This window comes from Stylophora pistillata, chromosome 10, assembly GCF_964205215.1.
Source record: "Stylophora pistillata chromosome 10, jaStyPist1.2, whole genome shotgun sequence".
Classification (NCBI taxonomy): domain Eukaryota; kingdom Metazoa; phylum Cnidaria; class Anthozoa; order Scleractinia; family Pocilloporidae; genus Stylophora; species Stylophora pistillata.
Genome location: NC_142528.1, coordinates 14,004,548 through 14,024,648, shown reverse-complemented (window position 1 = coordinate 14,024,648; position 20,101 = coordinate 14,004,548). Strand labels below are relative to the sequence as shown.

The window sequence follows — 20,101 nt, the reverse complement described above, 5'->3', positions numbered from 1 at the left end:
TTTTTAAAAATCTGCGAATTTTCATGTTGTGTTCGATATAATGTTTCGTTTAATGTAAAAGTCAAAATCTCATCTTTTGTTAACACGTGTTGTAAATATATGAAAAGTTAACCCTAGTCCATTTTCTAACGAGTAAGTTATCCTGGCAGCGAAACTGGAGCTGGTATGTTCTTTTAGATCAAAACGGAGACGTATCTTTCCCACCCACCAGACCTGAAGGTTTTTATCTGAAATTAAAATTCTTATAACTGAAGACACACGGCATAATGTGATAAATTTCTTCTACAAAGTTACCAGAAAATAAAAGATTATTTACTCTTCGACTATGTGGTAGGGCGGGACCGGAAAATATTTGGCTGAGCTCGGTCCGTACGTCATGAACGAGAGCCAAATATTTTCCTGTCAAGTCCGATCTAATTCAGTCAATAAGCATTTACCATATGACCACTGACTAAGTTTTGAAAAATTCGGAAAGTTTGAGCAAACGCCAAACAGGATGTGATGGACTGGCACCCAAAACCACAAACAAGATTCTACAACAAATACTTTCCTTTATTTTTTTCACGTCAAAAAAAGAAACTCGTAATTTATTGAAAAAAGTGACTTATTTCCTCATTTGTGATCGCTGCGGTCACTCGTTTTTTGCAACAACAGCGAACAATATCACCGTACTAGTGCACTAGGGCCGGACGGCTATTTCTGGGCGGGCTCACTTCAACCCGTCCGGCCCTACATACGTCAGCTTTCACTATAATTTTCTATGGGGCCGTGCGGGTCATACAAATAACGATTACTACTCGCCTTGAAGCGCTCGACTATTTGTAGATTTGTTCCAGATTCTTGGATTTTTTAAGGCGCCAGGGAAAAATAACAATGATAATCTTGGTTTTTTTTTAGACTCTTTTCCTTTTCTTGAACTTTTTCTTTTTTTGGTTTGTTTGATTTGTTTATTTGCTTGGTAAAAGCTCCTACAAAACTGGTTTGATTCGGAAAATTCTGAGACACCCATGCGCCCGCACACCGACAGATCAGAGGCAGCGACCAATCACAGAGCGCGCAATTTTCAGTTCAGTATTAAATAGATTTAGCCAAGCCTAAAAGCGGAGCTCCCAAGTTCGTAATATTAATAATAACATAAAAGATGTCTATTTGCCAAGACTCGCCTGAGTCACCCCTTCCTTCCTTTTGATAGTCTCCCCTACCCTACCCGTGCAATCTGAAGGCACGTAAGTACGCTCAGTCAGTCACGTGACAACCAAACGAAAAGAGGTTGACCGTATTCCATGGGTATGGGGCTCTGCCCCACGCGCGCGAAGCGCGCGTGAAAGCCCCGCTATAAAGATCTAAATGGTTCATAAATAAATACATTTGGAAATTATTATCAATTCACACCTAGTCAGAACTACCAAGTAAGGGATTTTTTCTTGAAGGATCTGGTAAACCATATTTGGCACGGATTGACTGCCTTAGCCTCAAGCTTCTCTTTCGTTCCATCTTTTCATCTTCTTTGCTGGGAAGTCTGTAATTCCTCTTAAAGGCGCTCTTTGCACGGCGTTCACTTTTCGTCCGTCGGAATCCATCGGGCTCGACCCGTTCGGTTGTGAAAACGTCTTCGTGGCTGGTGGATTTACGAATTGTGGGCAGGGGCTTGGAGGTTTTGCCTGCGGTCGAGGAACTAGGGAGGATCGAAGTTCAATAATTAGGCAGGTTTTTCTAAAGATTACTGTACAACCCTTTTTATCCAATCCAAGTCTCGTTTTTCAAAATTCCCGGATTAACTACTTTACTATGCAGGCACACTCAGCCCGCGAAAGAGGTGTCAACGTCAGGTATTTGCGTCTTTACGGTGGAGCGGCAAACGCGAGACGAGCGCGAGGAAAGCGCGTGAGACTCGCTTTCCTCGCGCTCGCCGAACGACGCTCTCTTCTCGCTCACTTGAAGTCCTCGCACTCGCCCCTCACGCTCTCCTCGCACTGCCCTTACGTTCGCCTACGACTTGCCAATACCCACACGAAAAACGCAAAAAAAAAAAGGGACTGTAAACCGTATCCAGGGGTACCCACGATTTAACCAAGTACCCTCAAAAGATGCAGGTGCACTTCTTTGAAGGCCCGAGGACACGAATTTAACATTAGTTGTGTTTCAGCATTTTTGTTGAATTTATATTATTAAAAACTGGATCATAGGATAATGCAATTCAAGACTTTTTATTGGCTTGGCCATTATGGTATATGAGCCAATATACCATAATGTAATATCTGTACATTGTAACATCCGGTTTCTTCTTACAAAATAAAGTCGAGAAGGTTGGTCTAATATCTTGGAGGCGTTTTTTTTTAATAAAACAATTATTACACTCGCACTTGTTGGATATGAGATGATTATAGCCAACTCGGCGCTACGCGCCTCGTTGGCTATCTATCATCTCATATCCAACGCACACTCGTGGAATAATTGTTAATTATAACATAACCAAAGTAAAGCGCGCGCTCTGATTGGTCAATTTAGCGTCCACCATTTGCCCATGGGTGTACGCTGCTGACGTGAGCAAATGCAAAGACTATTTTTCCGCGCGCGCTTGTTTTTTCTGGTCACGTAAGATTTGTTAAATAAAAGGGAACTCCTTAGCTACAATGTATCAATGTTATGTTATAAAACAAATGGTAAACACCACAGCGTACACTATTGAGTTATGGATGCACTTGGGAGGTTTGCTAAGCACTCAAGAAGCTAGAGTCGCTCGAGGCGTCTTTCGTGCTTGGTAACCTCCCGCGTGCATCCATAACTCAATAGTGTACGCTGTGGTGTTTACCATTTGTTAAGTAAACGGCTACTAGTCGTAATGTAGAATATATGTCAGTTCCATGGAAAACGCAAAGATGTTGTTACACTCGGCAACATGTTGCGAGTTTCTGGAAGCAATCCGACCAAGATTTTCCACGAAAGGTTGCAGGAAAGTTACGCATAAATCGTTGTTGCAGATTGTTACGTAGTGCCGATGCAGTTTTCGGGCTTTTTCATTTTATTGGAAACAATATTTAAGATATATCGAGCGGTTTTTAAAATCCTTTTTCAAATAGCAGAAGTGAGTGATAACATTTGAATCAACCGGTTCTGAATTATAGATAACCATGTTATTATAATAAAAAGGATTTAAAATTGAGAAAAACTTACAATACAAGACTTGCTGGTGGAGGCAGCGTTGCGGCATCCTCTTCACATTTTTTATTTTTCTTTTTCAATTTTTTCTTTAACTTTTCGTTTGGCTCTGATCCAATGAATTGATCCTTGTAAAACCATCCTTTAATGCTTAAATAAAACAAAATATTGAATTCGGGTCACACACAGAAGGTATGTGCATTATCAAGAGGGTATAAACTGAAAGGCAACGTACAAGCAAAAAAGGCAAACGAAGTAGGTTACATGTGACACTTTCAATTGACTTTGTCGGCCTCGACGAAGATTGCGTGACAGGCCGTCTAAACTAAAATAATAAAAATCATAAAGCTTTCTTTCGGACTAATTTTGTTAAATCTGTCAAAATTCCTTGGAGAGAAGGACATTTTTTACTTCCTGTTCACTCTCCAGTTGACAGTAAAGGTACGAAATTAAACTCCTTAACCAAATTCCGTCAATCTTTAGCTTAACAGTCACTGCTATTCTAATACACTCTTGATAACGGGAGAATTCGATTGGAAAGTTTTGTTCTACGACTTTAACTTTCGTAAAATCTATTATTAATAATTTTCAGAATTATTCTTCTGACCAAAATTAAAATATTTATCTTCTTGATTAGAAACGTCAATCGCAATGAGAGCGCGGCTAATCCAGTAATTTATGGCCAATACCCTTTATTTCGAGGCTGTTGAGCTTAAAGATCTTTAACTGCAACAAGCACACCATAAATTATTAATTCACATTCACTAACATTCGTTTGAAAAGGGCCATTATCCTTATAAGTTTAAGGATTTGAGTTTTCGTGTTTCACAGTTTCCGGCAAAAGCCCTTCGTGATCGTATTGGACTAGTCTAGCGTATTTCGCGAATTTCTCGGTAATATAGCGTATCTTCGGCTGAAATATCATCAGGAAGGAAAATAAAGCAACATGTTACTTCTATACGTTCCGACGTCCTCATTTCTTTGAGAGGCTGTAATTAAACAACAGCCTATTACACTGCAGCGCAAATCTTCAAAGAGCAGTGTATTGTTTTTCATGGACAATCAAGCGTTCGAAACAGAAGTACCGGAAGTAAAGATAAAACCGGGCAAAAATTCAACCCAAAGGACTCTCCTTGCGATGTTTCCATCACCCAGAGAAGTTACCATACCTTTTACCATTTGCATATGTATAAGTTCCATAGCCATGCTTCTTGCCCTTCTTCCAATCTCCATCGTAAATATCCCCATTAGCGAAGAAATACGCTCCTTCACCTTTCCGCTCGCCGAATTCATCATAGCCTCCTGAAAACTTGTCTACATCTACAAAATCATCTTCGATTATCTTGTCTCTTTTGTTTTTATCAAGTTTCCCACCCATGTTATTCTATAGTCGGTGAGAAAAATCGAACCAGCTGCAAAATTATGTGGTAGAGAGGTTCCCGAAGATCGACAGTTGCAACTGAGTATATTGCGACTCAGTGACGTCACTAACACAAACAGTCTCTGTCATGAAATACTCGCGTAACTTGGTTAACAATTGAAAGCTGTCAAGAACGGTTGTCATCGCGAGATAACAAATACAATAAATCATTGGTGCATGGCGCATCTGGGTGTTCAACATGTGTCTTTCGAAGGGCCGTCTGAATTCTGTGCTGGTAAATGTTTTCACATCGAGGATAGCTGACTGGTTATTTGACCTGCACGATGCTCTAATTAAATAATTGAATTATAACTCTAACACCGGAAGAATGTGTCCTAGAGACTACAAATAAAAATTAGTGCTTTAATTCATGTTTTATATTTTCTTAATTAACTTCTGTAGTTTCAATTAGCTTCTTAAACAAAAACAAACGATCAACCAAAACAAAGTAATAGAACGATCGGGATCTGTCAGAATTCTGGCTTCTGCCCATATGTAAATTACATTGTATCACGTCTCGTTTCGTCACGTCTCGTCTCGTCTCGTCTCGTCTCGCCTCCCGTTTGAAGAGGATTACTTTGACTTCTTTGAACGAGTTTCAGATTTCCTCTGTTGCGCAGTGGTGAATTTGGAAATACTGCATTTGGCCTAACAGCTCTGATTACGATTTTGGCCCAAAGTAAGCATCCATGTTTCTTCTCATTTTCATTTTGTATATTTGTCTCCATTTTGCAAGTGGAGGTGCTGTTACTACTTTGTGACGCATGTTAGTTAGATGTTTTTTGGAGGTGGGTGTGGGGCTAATGGTTCACATATATTTATCAGCAGTGGTATCCCTAGTTTCTTAGAAGCTACACATGCCTCAGGAAATTATTAATAATACTACATTACAAATTTTAATTTATCTGATTTTCAGCCTTGGAACTTGGAACTTATACTCCCAAATAGCTGGGCTAACGCTGGGAGATATAGAATAACTAATTAAAAGTGCTAATAATCTACAATAAATATGTAAAGTCTAAAGAAACAAGAAAATGTAAATAGTTCAAAATCTTTTAATGTGGTTCGGGGTCTTTGTAGTATTTGTAGGTCACGTGATGTAAGATGATGCTATACCTGAAGAATACAGTTGAGTTAATGTCTACTGTGAACTCCACGTGTTTTCTGTTTATCCTTTTATTTCGCTTCTAATATCCTTCAGGATACAAAAGTCTTCATGTTCTGAATGTCCCTTATGGCTAATGATTTAAAAGAAGTAATGTTCTCGGCTTGGACTGTTTGAGTTGACAGTTTATTCCATACCCGAACAGTTCGTATAAACGGAGAATAACTGTGCGCCAAAACACTTGAGTGGGGCTGGAGCATGGAATGTTGGATCCTTGGTCTAGGAGCTGGTTGGATAGAAGATGGGGCCAGCAAACGTCTGGATTCCAAGGAGTCCCAACCAAGTTGATTTACAAGATCTTGTGAGTTTGTAGATCTCTTGTAATTGTGGGCGACGAAACGAGCAGCCCATCTGATTTGCACTTAGTGTTTTATAGTTTTGGCGCCAGAGCGTTGTCCCAGGGAGTCTGGGGACCAACCCCTCTCTTTATTTAAAGTCGCGAAGAATCAAAATAACGGTCAGCCAGAGATCACGAAAGGATCTATAAGATGTATGGAATGCGTACGAATTTTTGACTTGCTTCCTCTGACAACCAGTACAAAAATAAACGGCAACCATACATCAGAAACCTTCAAAGCTACAGTAACGCTTCAAAACGAAAGCGCGAATCACCGTCGCTGGACTTTTTCGATAGTTTCAGTGTCCCTGTTTGTCTGTGGCTTCCAGGCAGCGCTTGCATATTCTAGTAAAGGTTGAATAATTGCTTTGTAGGCTCTTTCCTTGACTTCAGGCGTACACGGTTGTAAAGTCCGTTTGACCAGCCCGAGAGCCCTATTGGCTTCATTGGAAGTTTTGTCACAGTGTTCTTTCCGATTTAGCTTGCTCGTTAATCTAACACCCAGATAATCATAGGAAGTTACATGTTCCAAGACCTGACTATGCATGTAATATGGTAGTATGACAATGGTTCGCTTGTTGGTCAAGGAAATGTGGTAGCATTTCTTAACATTAAAATCCATCTGCCAAAGACAGGCCCATGAAGTTAGTCTGTCAAGGTCTTGTTGAAAGATAAGATGATCCGCAGGCGATACCATCTGTCGGTACCTAATGGTGTCGGTACATAATGGTGTCTAATATTTGACTTGATGTCACCCACGATGTCATTTATGTACATCAAGAAAAGCGTGGGGCCTAAGACAGACCCTTGTGGAACACCTGAAATAACCTTGCACGGGGTAGAGTGTACGCCGTTTACACTGACACTTTGGGAGCGGTTGCTTAAGAAACCCTTTATCCATAATAAGGTTTGCCCTTGAATACCATATTGACTTAACTTATGTAAGAGCTTTGGATGAGATACTTTGTCGTAGGCCTTGCTGAGATCGAGTTGGATAACATCAGCTTGACCCTTAATGTTGAGAATGGAGGCCCACTCGTGAATGGCTGAGACCAGTTGCGTTTCACAAGATAGTCTGGACCTGAAGCGATGTTGGTGTTTACAAAGGATGTTATTTGTGGACAGGTGCTTGTGGACGTAAATATTAAAACATTTCCCAGCCCCCATTTTATCAAATAGACCAGCATGGTGTTCAATCAAGACATCTGACACTGAAGGTACATATTGGAATTAAATGAATAAATTTAATTGAAATTTAGACTGTGAGTTATTGGAAACTGGGTATTTACAATTCATCAAGAGGTGATAATGATCATACCCTCCACTTAGTATGGAATACCAAAAGTATTCATGACAAAAAAGTTGCAAGAAACTGCATTTTAATGTATTCTATTGTGTTGCACCCTTTAAATTATTCTCACTGGTTAACCATGCAGCTGTTCAGCTGGATAATCAAATTGCCACTTCATTTATTTTTTTCCGTTAGCTATTGAAACAAATCCTAGAGATTCCAACCCTTCAGTTTTGGCTGGAAGCCTCCCATTTTTGGTTATTATTTCCAGCCTCCCATTTTCATTCAACATTCTCCTGTTATTTGTAACTTTCTTCTAACAAAGGAGGATAATGTGTTCTTTGCTTCACTAGTCTTCACTAACAGGATCATTTGTTGTTGTTTTTTTTTTTTTGTGGTATCTCACACATCTTTTACCACTGGGCATGACCTGGCATGAACCTGCAGTTTTTTGGGTGCAGTAATGTACTGGATTGCCTTGACTTTGTGTGAGGTTTGCTCTATAGCCTGATGTATAGGCTGATAGTTTCTAAAGAAACTGTTTGGAGCTGTGTCGGTGGGGGTAACGAAATAATTTGAATATATCACTCAACAAAGTTGAAATGGTAACACTCGAAACGTCAGCTTTTATAATCGTAATGGTGGCCAATTTACCATTTCAACTTTGTTGATATATTCAAATTATGATGTATAGGCTGATGCGTTAAGCTTGAAATTGTCAATAAATGTGTCTAAAACTCTACCTGGTTATCAAAGGCAATTTTTCATTGACTATGATCTCAAAATGTTGTAAAAGGCATCTTAGAGGCCTTTCTTTTTAAAAATTTTTCTGGAGGGGCATACCCCTGGACCCCCTAGAAGCTCACGCCTTTGGCTCTCGCAGTTGCAGCTTTGCCAGACCAAAAGCCTTCCTTTTTTTCATTACCAAGGTCTGGAATCTCTGAAATCCTGAAAACTTAGTAAGACCTGTTTAAGATTTGAACCAACTATTATTCGAAGGGAAGTAATTTAGTACAGGGAGAAATAAGGCCAGTTCCTTTTTTGTGCATAATAGTGGTCCTGTTCCATACAAGTGTTTTTTTTTTTTTTTTGTAATTGTTAAGTTATTTATTATTGCAAAAATAATATGACACAAAAAAAATTGACAAGAGAGTTATTTTGTAAATACAATTTTACTGTCAGAAGTTAATTATAATTCTTCAGTAAAATAATTATGAGGTGACACCTATAATTAATAAAATGCTTTAGTAAAATTTATGAAACTATTGCTTAAATGTTTAGTTTAATGTCGAAAGGTAAAGAATCTTGTGAAAAGTTTCTCTTAAAATCGTTGGTGATTTTGAATTATAATACAATTATTTTTTTGAGATTTAAGTAATTTGACAAGGGTACATTAGAAATGAAGATGAAAAAGTGTAAGCAAAATATTTCTCCAAAAATATTTGTAACACTTTTTAGGTTTTTCATCAGTAAATTTTCACATTTTAGAGATGCACTGCATTACATCAAATTCTGTCATAATTTGATTTCTTCTCCATATAGGACATCAGAGGGACATTTGGAACTGTTCTTCTGTGAGGTCTTCTCATTTTACTGTACATTCTTTAACAAAGATTGCTGCTATTTTTGCTAGACTGTGTATACTTGCAGCAAAAACCTGCTCTTGTTCTTCTGGGGTAGTGGCATCTACAAACAGAAAACAGAATAAATTAGTACTTAGAATGATTCATTTACTCAGTGTACTATGTAATTGTTGTTTACTTGGATTTCTTTTCTTTGCAGTGACAAAAAATACCCTTCCCCCAGCTAATGAGATACAAAGGCTCACCCACTTCTTTAGAACTTTCTGTGTGAATTTCTTTGATTATATTTCTATAAATCTTTTCGTTTGCTGAGACTCATTAAGTATGCAAGCATGAATATTTTCTTTGCACTGCTTTCAGGCTCTCAGAGGGGGCAATCAAAAAAGAGGTTAGATAAAATATGCAGGGGATTGATATGAAGAGCTGAGTCCTAAGGAAAAAAGAATAGGATTTTACCAACTTTTTTTCCTCTATCCTTCATCGTAGGCTTTTTCTTCTCTCTTTGTTTACCTGTAATCTACATTATATCTATTTCTCAAGGGTTAAACTGGTTTAAATGATCCAAATTTATTTTGTGCTCAATATTTTTCAATATAGCTACTTGTTTTGTTTTGCTTTTTATTCAAGGCAAGTTATTTTAAGGTTATGTTGAATATGAACATTTGAATGTGAAAACTATCGTATGAAGCACCTAGGTCTTCTTGAAGCCCCTCTCCAAGGCTTAGTATGTTCTCCTCCCATACATTGAATAAAGATGATGTCAAGGCTGCTTGATCTCTGCTGCTAGGCATTACAGCCAGAATTTGTCTCATGGTGTTTGAAAAGCATTGAATACCATTCTCTTTGCCATAAATTATGTCATCTTGTCCTAAAACCTGTGTTTTTTAGAAAACAAGAAATAAGAGAACACTGAAATCCAATTTTTCAAATATTACATACATACAACAAATCTATGCAGCAGAATCACTTCTTTTAGTAAATGACACGAAAACATTACCTGGCCAAGGTAATAACCTAAATATGATAATTCATGTACTCTCCCATTCATAGCTTTATTTCCAAGTACTTCGAAGCAAACTGATTCTCCACACAGTTTTAGTAGTTTGGCGATATTTTCCCAGCACCAGTCAGATGGTGTACCTGCATATGAGGAAAACAGAGAGAGGCACTGATTTGTTTGATGAAAGGCAGCTTAAACACAACGTAAATGCGCGAGGCGAGTCCTTTTTAAAAATAACTTGCCCTTTGGACTACGCATTAACTAGATGAGATATTAAAATAAATTTTGATAAACGGTTAACCAAAGGGGGAAAAAGGAATGTAGAGGTTCGTTAATTGGTGTGAGGCGTACATCTAATGTTACATTCAATCAAGCCACGCCTATAGCACGTTTCGGATTTCATTCACTTACAGAGATCTATTGTAATGTTAAACGCAAATACCAGTTAATTCCTCAAACACGCTGATAAAATCATCTTCGTTCCAGTCTTTGCTGTCACAGTACACATGTAAGATCTTGAGGGCGTCTGCAAGCTCCATCAGTTCAGCGTCTTCAACGCCAAAATAAGTTGGACAACTTTGTAACGAATTCCAGTCAACAGTTCCTGTAAAATTAATAGTCTACAAGCTAAGACCACGTAAGACAGAGTGTGGTTGTGGTGGGAAATTTTCATTCCTTTAATAAAAATTAGAAGTAACAGACCATTTCAAGTTGTGAGTAGGAGAGTTATACGAGGTTTATATGTATTCAGTTCAAGGGTAAGTTCGTTCAGTTTTCGAACCTACGTTCTTTACGGATCTAGGATGAATAATGAAGTAAACAAAATACAGTTTAGTTGCTAATAGAATGTTTTACATGATTTTGCTACTTACAAAGTGAAACAGTTACAAGACTTCATTAACCGAATGTAATGGGAAGCGCGTTTGGAAGGCCTAGAGGAGCGAATTTCCAGTCAGAGTTATTGGTTTATCATTAACTATTTTAATAGTTTGATAACTACTTGCCGTTTTCATCGTTTACAGGTCCGTATAGGATATAAAGTAGTCGGGCTTGGAAAACAAGGGGCCACGGCTTTAGTATTTTGCAAAGCCAGAATCCTCTCTCAGTGTGATCGCTAGCCTTGTCCAAGAATATTTCTCGACAGAATACCCTTATGTATCTCTCGTACCATGGCTGTGATCCTGGCGGGGAGCGAAGCACCTGCCTAATTCTGTCATCCAAACACGAGGCCCCTTTAAAAGATAATGAAGTCAAATAGAATGCCAGTAAATGCGTGTGAAGAGGAACACTCGAGTGTTCTACTGCCCTGGTCTCTGCAGTCCAGTCCAGGCTCGAGCCCTAGCTCTATGTTAACAAAATTCAACCAGACCCCGGAGGGATGATCTGGAGGGAGGAAGCAGGCAACTATGCTTTTGGACACTAACGCTTTGAAACTCACGGTGGATGCTTTGATAAACTCAACGAAGAATGAGAATTTTGTAAGGAAAGTAATCTAAGCGTTGGCTTTCTTATGCATTAAACGACGGAAATTTCTTCACTTTAATGTCATTAGTTTTTTTTAACCTTGACATTATCTTGCTGTACTTACCAATATATCTCCAAAGGTTTTCAGATACCTTGTCCAGTTTTTGCCAACTCCATTCAATCCACCTAAGCTAAACAGTGCTCTTTTATCTACTGTTTTACTGGAACAGCTCAACCGAATTGTGAGTGAGTTCGTCTGTCTGTGTCTGTCTGTTTTTAGCCAGTTCATACCTTTGATAGCAAGATAGGCTTTAAACTTCTCATCATCTTCCCATCCTGCAACAAAGGAATGGAGGAACTTTCCGTAACAGCTGTAGGCGGTGTCACTTCCAAGGGTGGTACAGATCTTTGAGTGTGTGTCTTTAAGCTACAGATGGTTCAAGAGGTTTGGGTGTTACTATATATATTTTTACGTGTGATTTAATGATGTCGGAATCGCATAATTTGTCGTGGGCAAGTTAAGGGTTGTCCAGCACACGATAAGAGGGAAATGTCATACACATTCAAGCGGATGTTGTATCCAGTTTGCTTTCCTTCGGTTAGTGAACTATAGGATATCAGAATGTGACATGTATGTTTATTTTGTTATTCTACGATTTCTTACATTGTCGAGATTGCATTGCGCGACTTTGGAACGCTACTTTCAAGCCAGTCTAGAACCAGAACACTTTAATTTGAATCTCAATAAAATTGGTAGAATTTAATATTAGAAAGTCGAACCTAAAGTCGGCTGCGATGGAACGCCGACATGAGCAAAGTGGAAGCCAGAATTTTTTATTCTAGCTGAATCCTACCATCATTTATCACGGGTGACACCAGACTTCAGCGTTAAGAGCTGCCTGTTATGTAAAGGGAAAGTTATAAGAGCGGTGTAACTTGATTTCATACCTTGTCCAAAACTATTCCGACTTCTTTTAACCTCTCTTTGGTAGAAAAGAGGCAGGTTGCTCTTTTGAGTAATGTCCCTGTTGAAAGATGTAGTAAAACATTACGCTTGATAAACGCCATAAATACTATGCTACAACCAGTAAGATCCCACGAATCTCAAATACCACTCTAATTTTATCTCTAGTTGGTCTCCAATCAGTCCTAACACCCTTATTTACACCCCCCCCCCCTCAATTCCCCTATACAATATTGGACTTTCTTTCTGCGTTTGTACAACATTGATTTGGTGGATGTGGGTATTGTAGCGAACTGCTCTCTTTATTTTTGTAATTTAATTCTTAAAACATCTTCAAAAGCGGCTGCGTAAATGTTATGCAGTAACAAAGGGCGAGTTGTTCCTTGATACTCCCTATCCGAAGTAACCCGATTTAACTTCCGTTGAGCGAGCGACTTCTGACCGTGTAAGACTTTTCTGTTGAATAAATGTTAATGCCTATTTGGTTTATGGTACGAAAGCACATAATTGACAAACAGTAAATGGTTAATTTTAGTGAGGATGATTGTGGAATTAAAGGCTATCCCAATACTGAGGTATGATACTGATGTAAATCTCACCAAGGTCTTTGAAGTGGTTCCAACAGTACCCAGTTTTCACGGATATGAAAATCTGGGAAGATTCCCGTTCACTCTTGAATTGGATGTTCGGGACGATAGCGAGCAAAGCGTCCTTGCTGTGAATGTAGTTCACTACCTCGTCCGTGAGAAGTCTCGATGTCAAGGAAAGTTGCCCGAGATCGGAAAGTGGGGTGAAGCCAAATATTCTAAAGCGCATTTCTCGGGGTAGCAAGGCAAACAGACCAAATGAACTTCTTTTATGCATTGACTGCTTTTGGTTTATATCATTCAACGTAGCTTTTGCCGATTTGAGTGCTCCATGCTTGCTGAATTTGTTTTTCTTCACACTTCTCATGTAACGATACATTGTAACTGATCGGGACATGATCTAAAGTCACTCTTCCCCCTTGAGATTTCACGGTACCAAATGCCTAAAGCCTAAAAGAAGTAAACAGACGTAGATGTTTCGAAAGATCAAAGGAAATAATCAGTCCAAAATAGGATAGACTGAGTTTCGTAAAGAGCGTTCAAAAAACACGGCTTTAAGTAATGTGTACTGTGAAATGGCTTCTACACCAAACCGAATTTTGAAAAGACTTTCTATCGTTTGAGTAATCTAGGGAACCCTTAAAAACTTACTTAAAATTGGGAAAAAAAGGAAAGAAATGACTTAACTAATTTCCGTATATCGAGGTTACTTACCCCTGAAAGAGTTCAGCACAAAAGAAAGACGAAAGAAACTTATGTAATTATGTCAGAAAATTTTTCTCCCATTTCTCGCTTTCTTTGTGGATATTTACAGCGCGCGAACCTCGCGCGAAGTTATCAAAAAGCGCGCCACTTTTTGGTAACCGCGTCGCTCAACAGTGAAGGACTGGGGACAAGTAATTTTCAGTCAATAATTACTCGGTCTTTTCCACTAAACCTCCGAACATTTGGCGAGAATTCTCCGTAAATTTTGAACCAATCAGATTGTGTGAGCCGGCGCCGAAGTAAAACTTTCGCTGACTCTTCGTGGCTCTTTCCTCGTTTAGATTCGAGCAGATAGAGGGGAATTTGTTGAATTTTGTTGGTTGTGTGGATTATATTAGAGCCATGATCAAGCTTTTTTCTTTGAAGCAACAAAAGAAGGAAGGAGAAGGTGCAAAGACAGGGACGAAGAGGGCTTCTGCGGCGCAACTAAGAATAACGAAAGGTATGTTACGATGTTTTTCTTGTAGAAGAAGCTTAGACATTGTGCTGCCATTGCATCATGATCATGTATCTTATTCGTTTTAGTCCACGTTATGTGATCTGTTGAGTTATTATAAAAGAATATCCTTGTAGACTAAAGGAATGAACAGCGAAAATAGCTCCTTCTGTTTCTTGCTTTGTTAGCCATGCTCACTGCTGGTTTTTGTCCTGAAGTCAATCTTGACAGTTTTGAGTTTCTCCGAGTGTCTTCTCTGAAGTAATCTTTTTGTTATTTTGTACGAAAATCAAGCCTGATTTTTTGTACATTTTCACCATGTTGCCACTTTGATTTCTTAAACCTTAAATAGTATCCTGTATCCTGCCTAATTTTCTCCAAAAAACGCTACCGACACGAAGGACATCCAGTGTGGTATTTGTTTTGTTTACAAGCCCAAGCTGTTGATACTAGCGAATTCATGCTAATCATTAAATTTCGTGAGACATGGATAAGTTTGATTGATACGTCGGTCTCGAATAAGGATAAGTTACCGCTACAATGACTAATTGTTCTTGTTTATGGAAGGTTTTTCATAATAGTATTTATATCTCAAGAGCATGGTGGACAAATAATTTTATCACTATCCAGAGTGAAGAAGAGACTCAAAGTCCAATTTGAATTAAAATGATAAGTGTTAGGGGTGTTGCAGGTCTGCTCTTTGTTTCCCAGATGGACACAAACTTAGAGTGCTGTTCATAGAAATCAAATAGTTTTTGAGGATCAGGTTCAAAGTGCCACAGAAATTTCTCTTTCAATTGTTTTTGGATGAAGTGAAAGAAGGAAGTTTTTATGGAGTCTCAGGAATAATGGAGAAAACACAGAATTAAGTGCCATTTGGTTATATGACCTTTTCCTTGCACAGTGCCATGTTCTCTTTAGGGTATATAAACTACACATACCACAGGGACACCTTTTGAAATTCTACAGAGTGATCAGAAGTCTAAAGAGAAGGGTTTCTTAGGAGGATGAGTGGAGTTGTGTCTGGGTGATGGGTTACAACCTCAGTAATTGTTCTAGAGTGCAGCTTTGCAGGATATCTTCAAAAAAAAAATACAGCTCAAAACTTATAACCAAGCATCAACTAGGGTACAAAAACTTGTGCCAAAAGATGAGTTCTACTTTTTAATACCATTTTGTATTAGCTGAAGTATTAAAAAATGGAACTAATTACAAGTTTAATGCTAGAGTTGCTATATAAAACTTTCTTCTCTTTCTGTCTCCATTGCCTTTCTCTTCTTCATTTTCTCACTGACTAGACTATACAAATATATTGAAACACCTTTTGGTTTCTGCCTTTCTTTGGCCCCCATTTTATAGAAAGAGCCCCTTTTAAGTTAAAGAAGGGGCCCACTGGGCTCTGTTTGACCAATTTTTACAGGAAAATTCATCACCTGACAAGGGAATTCCACATTGAATTACACCTGAAAAGCTATATGGCATGAAGTGATGAGTGCCATATAGGTTTTCAAGTACAATTTGACATGGAATCCAAGAGTCAGGTAATGATTTCCTTGAATCACATAATTGAAAAAAAATAAGAAAAAGAGAAAACAGCGATAACATTGTTTGTTTTTATCCTAAGTACGAAACGAGAGGTGAGAAACAATATCTCTTAGCCTTGTTTTCAACTCACAATTCCGCACTAAATGCCTTGCTTCGTTAACCAATCAGAATGCAAGATTTTATTCAATTACATGATTCTAGAATAAACCCTGCAGCCATGCATAAAATACAGTTTATAGGCAGTATCATATGAATAATTTTGCTTTTGGTTTTGTCATTCTGTTCTGAAATCAAATAAGTAGATTTTACTTTTTGGTTCTGAAATCAAAGTGTTGTTTCTCTCTGGATCCTTTGTCTGGAAGCTGTTTATTTTCTTTAAATGTATCTCAAGGAGGGAGGGTTAATTACTTATGTGATCTTAATTAAAGTAATATTCTTGAAAAGGGTGTCATACACTCCCCTTGGAATTTTTTCAAGAGTACTACCAAAGCTATACCCATTGTTATTTCATTTAACCAAACCATGATGTTTTTACCACTAAACTTGGTATTGATGTCATTATTGAAATGTGTTGCATTCCAGATGTACGGGATCTCGAGCTTCCAAAAACATGTCAAATAGAATTTCCTGATCCAGATGATCTTCTAAATTTCAAGCTCAATATTTCACCAGATGAGGTACAATAATCTTTTAGAGACCATCTTAGTTTTTTACCAACATCTAAGAAGTTGCATCAAACACTCAGTGTAAATTACAGTTATCTGTTATTGCAATGAAAATTTATTAGGAGGTGAGTTTTTATCATTGGTACACAAAGGAAATGTTTATGGTGTGTAAATGCTGGTTATCTACTGATGCCTGTGAAACACAGTTTTGTGAAATTAAAAGTGCTTTACTAGGGAAGCAAGTAATATTTCTTCCCTGAGGGACATACTGATATTCCTTACCAGGTTTCCATTTTATTTGGACCAAAAAATTTGAGCAGACACTTTTGATTTTATCTTACTTTTAAGTACTGTGATTGAAATTGCCAAGCGAGACTCCAGTCTACTTTTTAAAATTTGTTCAAACTTAATGGACACCTCTACGAAACATTTCATCTGACATGTGCAAGTTTGAGCCAGACATTGTCCATTAACTGACTTGTCCATGGATAATGCACAGCAGTTTCTTAAGAAAACAACAACTTTTTCCCTTTACTTGAATAAATCAAGCCCCATTACTCAAACCGATATCTCATTTTTCTTAGATCATCATAAGTTTCAGTAATAGTAAACAATATTACTTAGTTTTTTGAAGATTTATTGCTACTTTTGATTTGATTTTTTTTTTCTTTTACTTTTTAGGGATTTTACAGAAATGGCAGATTTGTTTTTAGTTTTAAGGTAAGTTGCATCCTTTCTAAGATCATTGGATGACAAAGGAAACTACTTTGAAAAACTGCAATGGATTGTTGAAAATGCATCTACCGCATTTATTCGTTTATGAGCCGAGACCCTAAACTTCGGTCTGTGTTAATCAGGAAGGTTCTGAAAACATGTGAATTGAAAATACTCGGTTATAAGCCAAGACCATATTCAGAGAATTCTATTCTCTAACCAACTGAAATGAATGCAAAAGTTTCGAAACAGAAAAGAGTTTCAATGCAGTATTGCCGTCGAAAAAAATTCCAAGATAACCAGAGAGTAAGACATCAGTGAGTCACTAGAGGAAAGATCAAGAGAACCTCTGTAATGGAGAGCTTGAGATGTCAGCGAAATGCACAACAATGGGCTATTACACTCCAAAATATCCTCGGCTGGATGAGAGATTACTTGACTTTTACTTTTTACTTCTTTGATTTTATACCTACTCTTTTTATTTAACTTCCTGATTTCTGTAAACCAGTATACTTACTCTCTCTAATTAATTTCCTGATAACTGTAAACTTGTATACCAACTTTTTTTCTTAGTTAAGACATGACCCACCTAGATTAGATAGCTACGTGTGGGCATGTCCAATTTGTTAAAATATTCATTAGAAATTAGAATAAATAAAGGTTTTTGTTGTTGTTGTTGACTGGTTTACAGAGGAGAAAAGCCAAGATAAGTTTTCTTTTTACATGATCGCAAATTTCAACACCGTAACATGTGACGAGTTTGTTTACCAATCGTGTAAATGGGCAATTCTGATTGGTCAATTTCAAAATTTTTAAAACACTTTTGCAAGATCTGTACACTCGTTCAAAACCTGCAGAATCTCTAATACTCCAGACGGCATGGAAGATGAAGCAATCTACTGGGAATAAATGGCAGAACTAGCGGATGAGGAGGAGATGGATGATGAATTCCACGCTGACACTGAGGACGAACAATAAGCCGTATTTACTACGCGCCAAAAACAACAAACTGCTCCTTTGGAAGCAACCACATAAATAGAGTCAATTACCAACTTCAACTTGTTTTGTTATTTACTTAACTGCATGCAATATCTCGGCTTATAGATGAATATATCTGTTTCCTTTGAATTTGCTGTTTCAAAAAAATTATGTTTGGAAAAACTTTCAGCTATAAGCCAAGAACTCTTCTCCAGCTCAAATTTTCGAGATTTTGGTAAAGTTTTGTGAAAAAATCACTCAACTTATAGATGAGTAAATACAGTAAACAGCAGGCAGCAATTTATTGTGATGTCTTTCAAAATTTCTAGTAGTTCACTTTAGGTTCTATTTAGGTTCTATTTACTCTAATCTTAATTTCTTTGTCTGACAAATCTACCTAATCTAAATCCTACTTTTGTAACCATAGAAAAGCATAAATTTGTTAGATTTTTGAAGCCAACACTGTCTGGGATCATACAATCACCATGCATCATTGGTTAGCAAGGCTCAACATTTTCCATGAATGTTGATAACTTGCTTAGACATTTAATTATCCCTTTATCAATGCCAATCTGTCTTGTTTATTAAAGGTTGGTCCAGGATATCCTCATGATGCTCCAAAAGTCAAGTGTGAAACAAAAGTGAGTTTCTAGTTTAAGAGCACCTGCCATTTGTTAAAAATATGTGGTCAGACTTATTAGTTAAAAAGTGAATGAGATTTCTCATGAAATTTCAATAACTTTCCTGAAAATTTTAATCCAACAGCAGATGCAACTTAGGAACTTACTGATATGGCAGAAAAGTTCTAGTAGAAACAGAATTCTTTTTATGATTAGATTATTGATGACTGTTTTGAGTTCATTATTAATAAAATTTGCAGCCATGTCTCTTGGCTGTTGCCATAAACCTAGTAACTTCAAAGGCTTAAGTTCTTGACTGTATAAGTGTTGTGATTTGTGACAAGATTTACTTATGAGTTCTGATTTCCAAAATGGTTGGTTGAAACATTTTGACACTTCCCTACAGAATATTTCAGGTGTTCATGGTATTTGGATTTTTAAAGTGATTTAATTTACTGTTTTTCAGGTTTATCATCCTAACATTGATTTAGAAGGAAATGTCTGTTTGAACATTTTGAGGTATGAATAGATAAATGATGATTACTGATATTGAATTTTCTTTCATTCTCTTTAAAATTACTTTATGATGCAAAACCCTTAAGCCCCCAACATATTTTGTATTTGCAGAGAGGACTGGAAACCTGTTCTTACAATAAATGCAATAATAATTGGATTACAATATCTGTTTTTGGTGAGTGCTTGTAAGAAACCCTATGAGGTAAACTTTTGAGTCATTGATTAGTCTGTCAGTGAGTGACTTAGTATTTTTGGGAGATGTTTGAAAGAACTAAGATTACTTACTCAGTATTTAGGGTAAAATTAAAATGACTGAGTTTAAGTTTGCTCTTGGACCTTACTATCATGTCATTCTATTGTTCTATAATCTTATGTAATTTCAAGCTGGGAATTTATATAATTATGAGTCATCCTCAGATTATTAATTTTGGTGGTACGAGATACAGCACTTCAGGGCTCAAAATTAATGTTCACACACTCACAAAATGGAAGTGATTTTGATCAGTCTGTGAGTGAGAAAAATATCCACTAGCAAATGTTTGCAAGCTAGAATTGCCCATGTCTCCCAAACATTTGGAGAAAGCCATTCAAACACAAGAATAAATGTACGAACAACATCTGAGGAAAATAAAACAGTGGACGCTGAGCTTTTTTATAGTCACTGGCCAGCAGTATTACACCAAGGCTCTGTGCCAAACCTGCGCATTCACATGTTGTTGTCATTCCTGGTGGATTTGGAGTTATCATTTTCATTATGTACGTCAAATGTATTCATTGTTCAAGAGTGCCAGTGCCATTGGCGATGAATTTGCTGGTGGTCTCACCAGTTTGCTAATGGAAAAAAGATCTTTAGTTACTGGCAAAAGGTTGCAAGTAGACTAAAAAGTTAACT

The 20,101-nt window shown here is 37.5% G+C and overlaps 3 protein-coding genes and 1 long non-coding RNA gene across 5 annotated transcripts in view; 2 read left to right on the top strand and 2 right to left on the bottom strand.

The window, feature by feature from the left end:
- Positions 1-918: 918 nt before the first annotated feature.
- On the bottom strand, positions 919-4,792 carry LOC111322853 (uncharacterized). Its single transcript, XM_022926053.2, has 3 exons — positions 4,329-4,792; positions 3,175-3,309; positions 919-1,675 (listed from the first exon to the last, which is right to left on the bottom strand). Exons 1-3 carry the CDS (start codon positions 4,535-4,537, stop codon positions 1,393-1,395), a joined length of 627 nt encoding a protein of 208 aa, XP_022781788.2. The 5' UTR covers positions 4,538-4,792; the 3' UTR covers positions 919-1,392.
- Positions 4,793-4,867: 75 nt separating this feature from the next.
- On the top strand, positions 4,868-9,105 carry LOC111322799 (uncharacterized). 2 transcript variants are annotated; one of them, XR_015992831.1, is made up of 3 exons: positions 4,935-5,258; positions 5,781-7,298; positions 8,915-9,105. It is a non-coding gene; the product is annotated as an uncharacterized LOC111322799 (long non-coding RNA). The 2 variants fall into 2 exon arrangements; XR_002694105.2 differs by lacking the exon at positions 8,915-9,105 and having other exon boundaries at positions 4,868-5,258; positions 5,781-7,339.
- LOC111322797 (F-box only protein 47) lies at positions 8,922-13,790 on the bottom strand. Its single transcript, XM_088737112.1, has 9 exons — positions 13,685-13,790; positions 12,983-13,420; positions 12,368-12,444; positions 11,711-11,846; positions 10,960-11,187; positions 10,398-10,559; positions 9,953-10,095; positions 9,647-9,830; positions 8,922-9,058 (listed from the first exon to the last, which is right to left on the bottom strand). The coding sequence occupies exons 2-9, from the start codon at positions 13,365-13,367 to the stop codon at positions 8,958-8,960; spliced, it is 1,416 nt and encodes a 471-aa protein (XP_088593238.1). The 5' UTR covers positions 13,368-13,420; positions 13,685-13,790; the 3' UTR covers positions 8,922-8,957.
- Positions 13,791-13,990: 200 nt separating this feature from the next.
- LOC111322798 (NEDD8-conjugating enzyme Ubc12) overlaps positions 13,991-20,101 on the top strand; it is an 11,720-nt gene continuing 5,609 nt past the window's right edge. Inside the window, exons 1-6 of the mRNA XM_022925974.2 lie at positions 13,991-14,177; positions 16,299-16,393; positions 17,063-17,101; positions 18,664-18,714; positions 19,160-19,212; positions 19,321-19,384. Coding sequence (XP_022781709.1) covers positions 14,078-14,177; positions 16,299-16,393; positions 17,063-17,101; positions 18,664-18,714; positions 19,160-19,212; positions 19,321-19,384 — 402 coding nt within the window. The 5' untranslated portion in view covers positions 13,991-14,077. The remainder of the gene's footprint in view (positions 14,178-16,298; positions 16,394-17,062; positions 17,102-18,663; positions 18,715-19,159; positions 19,213-19,320; positions 19,385-20,101) is intronic.

What these genes read in the sequence shown, in the direction of transcription:
- LOC111322853 (XM_022926053.2), bottom strand. Translation starts at nt 4,537, where the DNA reads ATGGGTGGGAAACTTGATAAAAACAAAAGAGACAAGATAATCGAAGAT. An exon ending in ACATATGCAAATGGTAAAAG is followed by an intron (nt 3,310 to 4,328) that starts GTATGGTAACTT and finishes GTTTTATTTAAG; the next exon opens with CATTAAAGGATGGTTTTACA. An exon ending in CCACCAGCAAGTCTTGTATT is followed by an intron (nt 1,676 to 3,174) that starts GTAAGTTTTTCT and finishes GATCCTCCCTAG; the next exon opens with TTCCTCGACCGCAGGCAAAA.
- LOC111322797 (XM_088737112.1), bottom strand. Translation starts at nt 13,367, where the DNA reads ATGTCCCGATCAGTTACAATGTATCGTTACATGAGAAGTGTGAAGAAA. An exon ending in GAACCACTTCAAAGACCTTG is followed by an intron (nt 12,445 to 12,982) that starts GTGAGATTTACA and finishes ATCTTTCAACAG; the next exon opens with GGACATTACTCAAAAGAGCA. An exon ending in ACCTGTAAACGATGAAAACG is followed by an intron (nt 10,560 to 10,959) that starts GCAAGTAGTTAT and finishes TTAATTTTACAG; the next exon opens with GAACTGTTGACTGGAATTCG.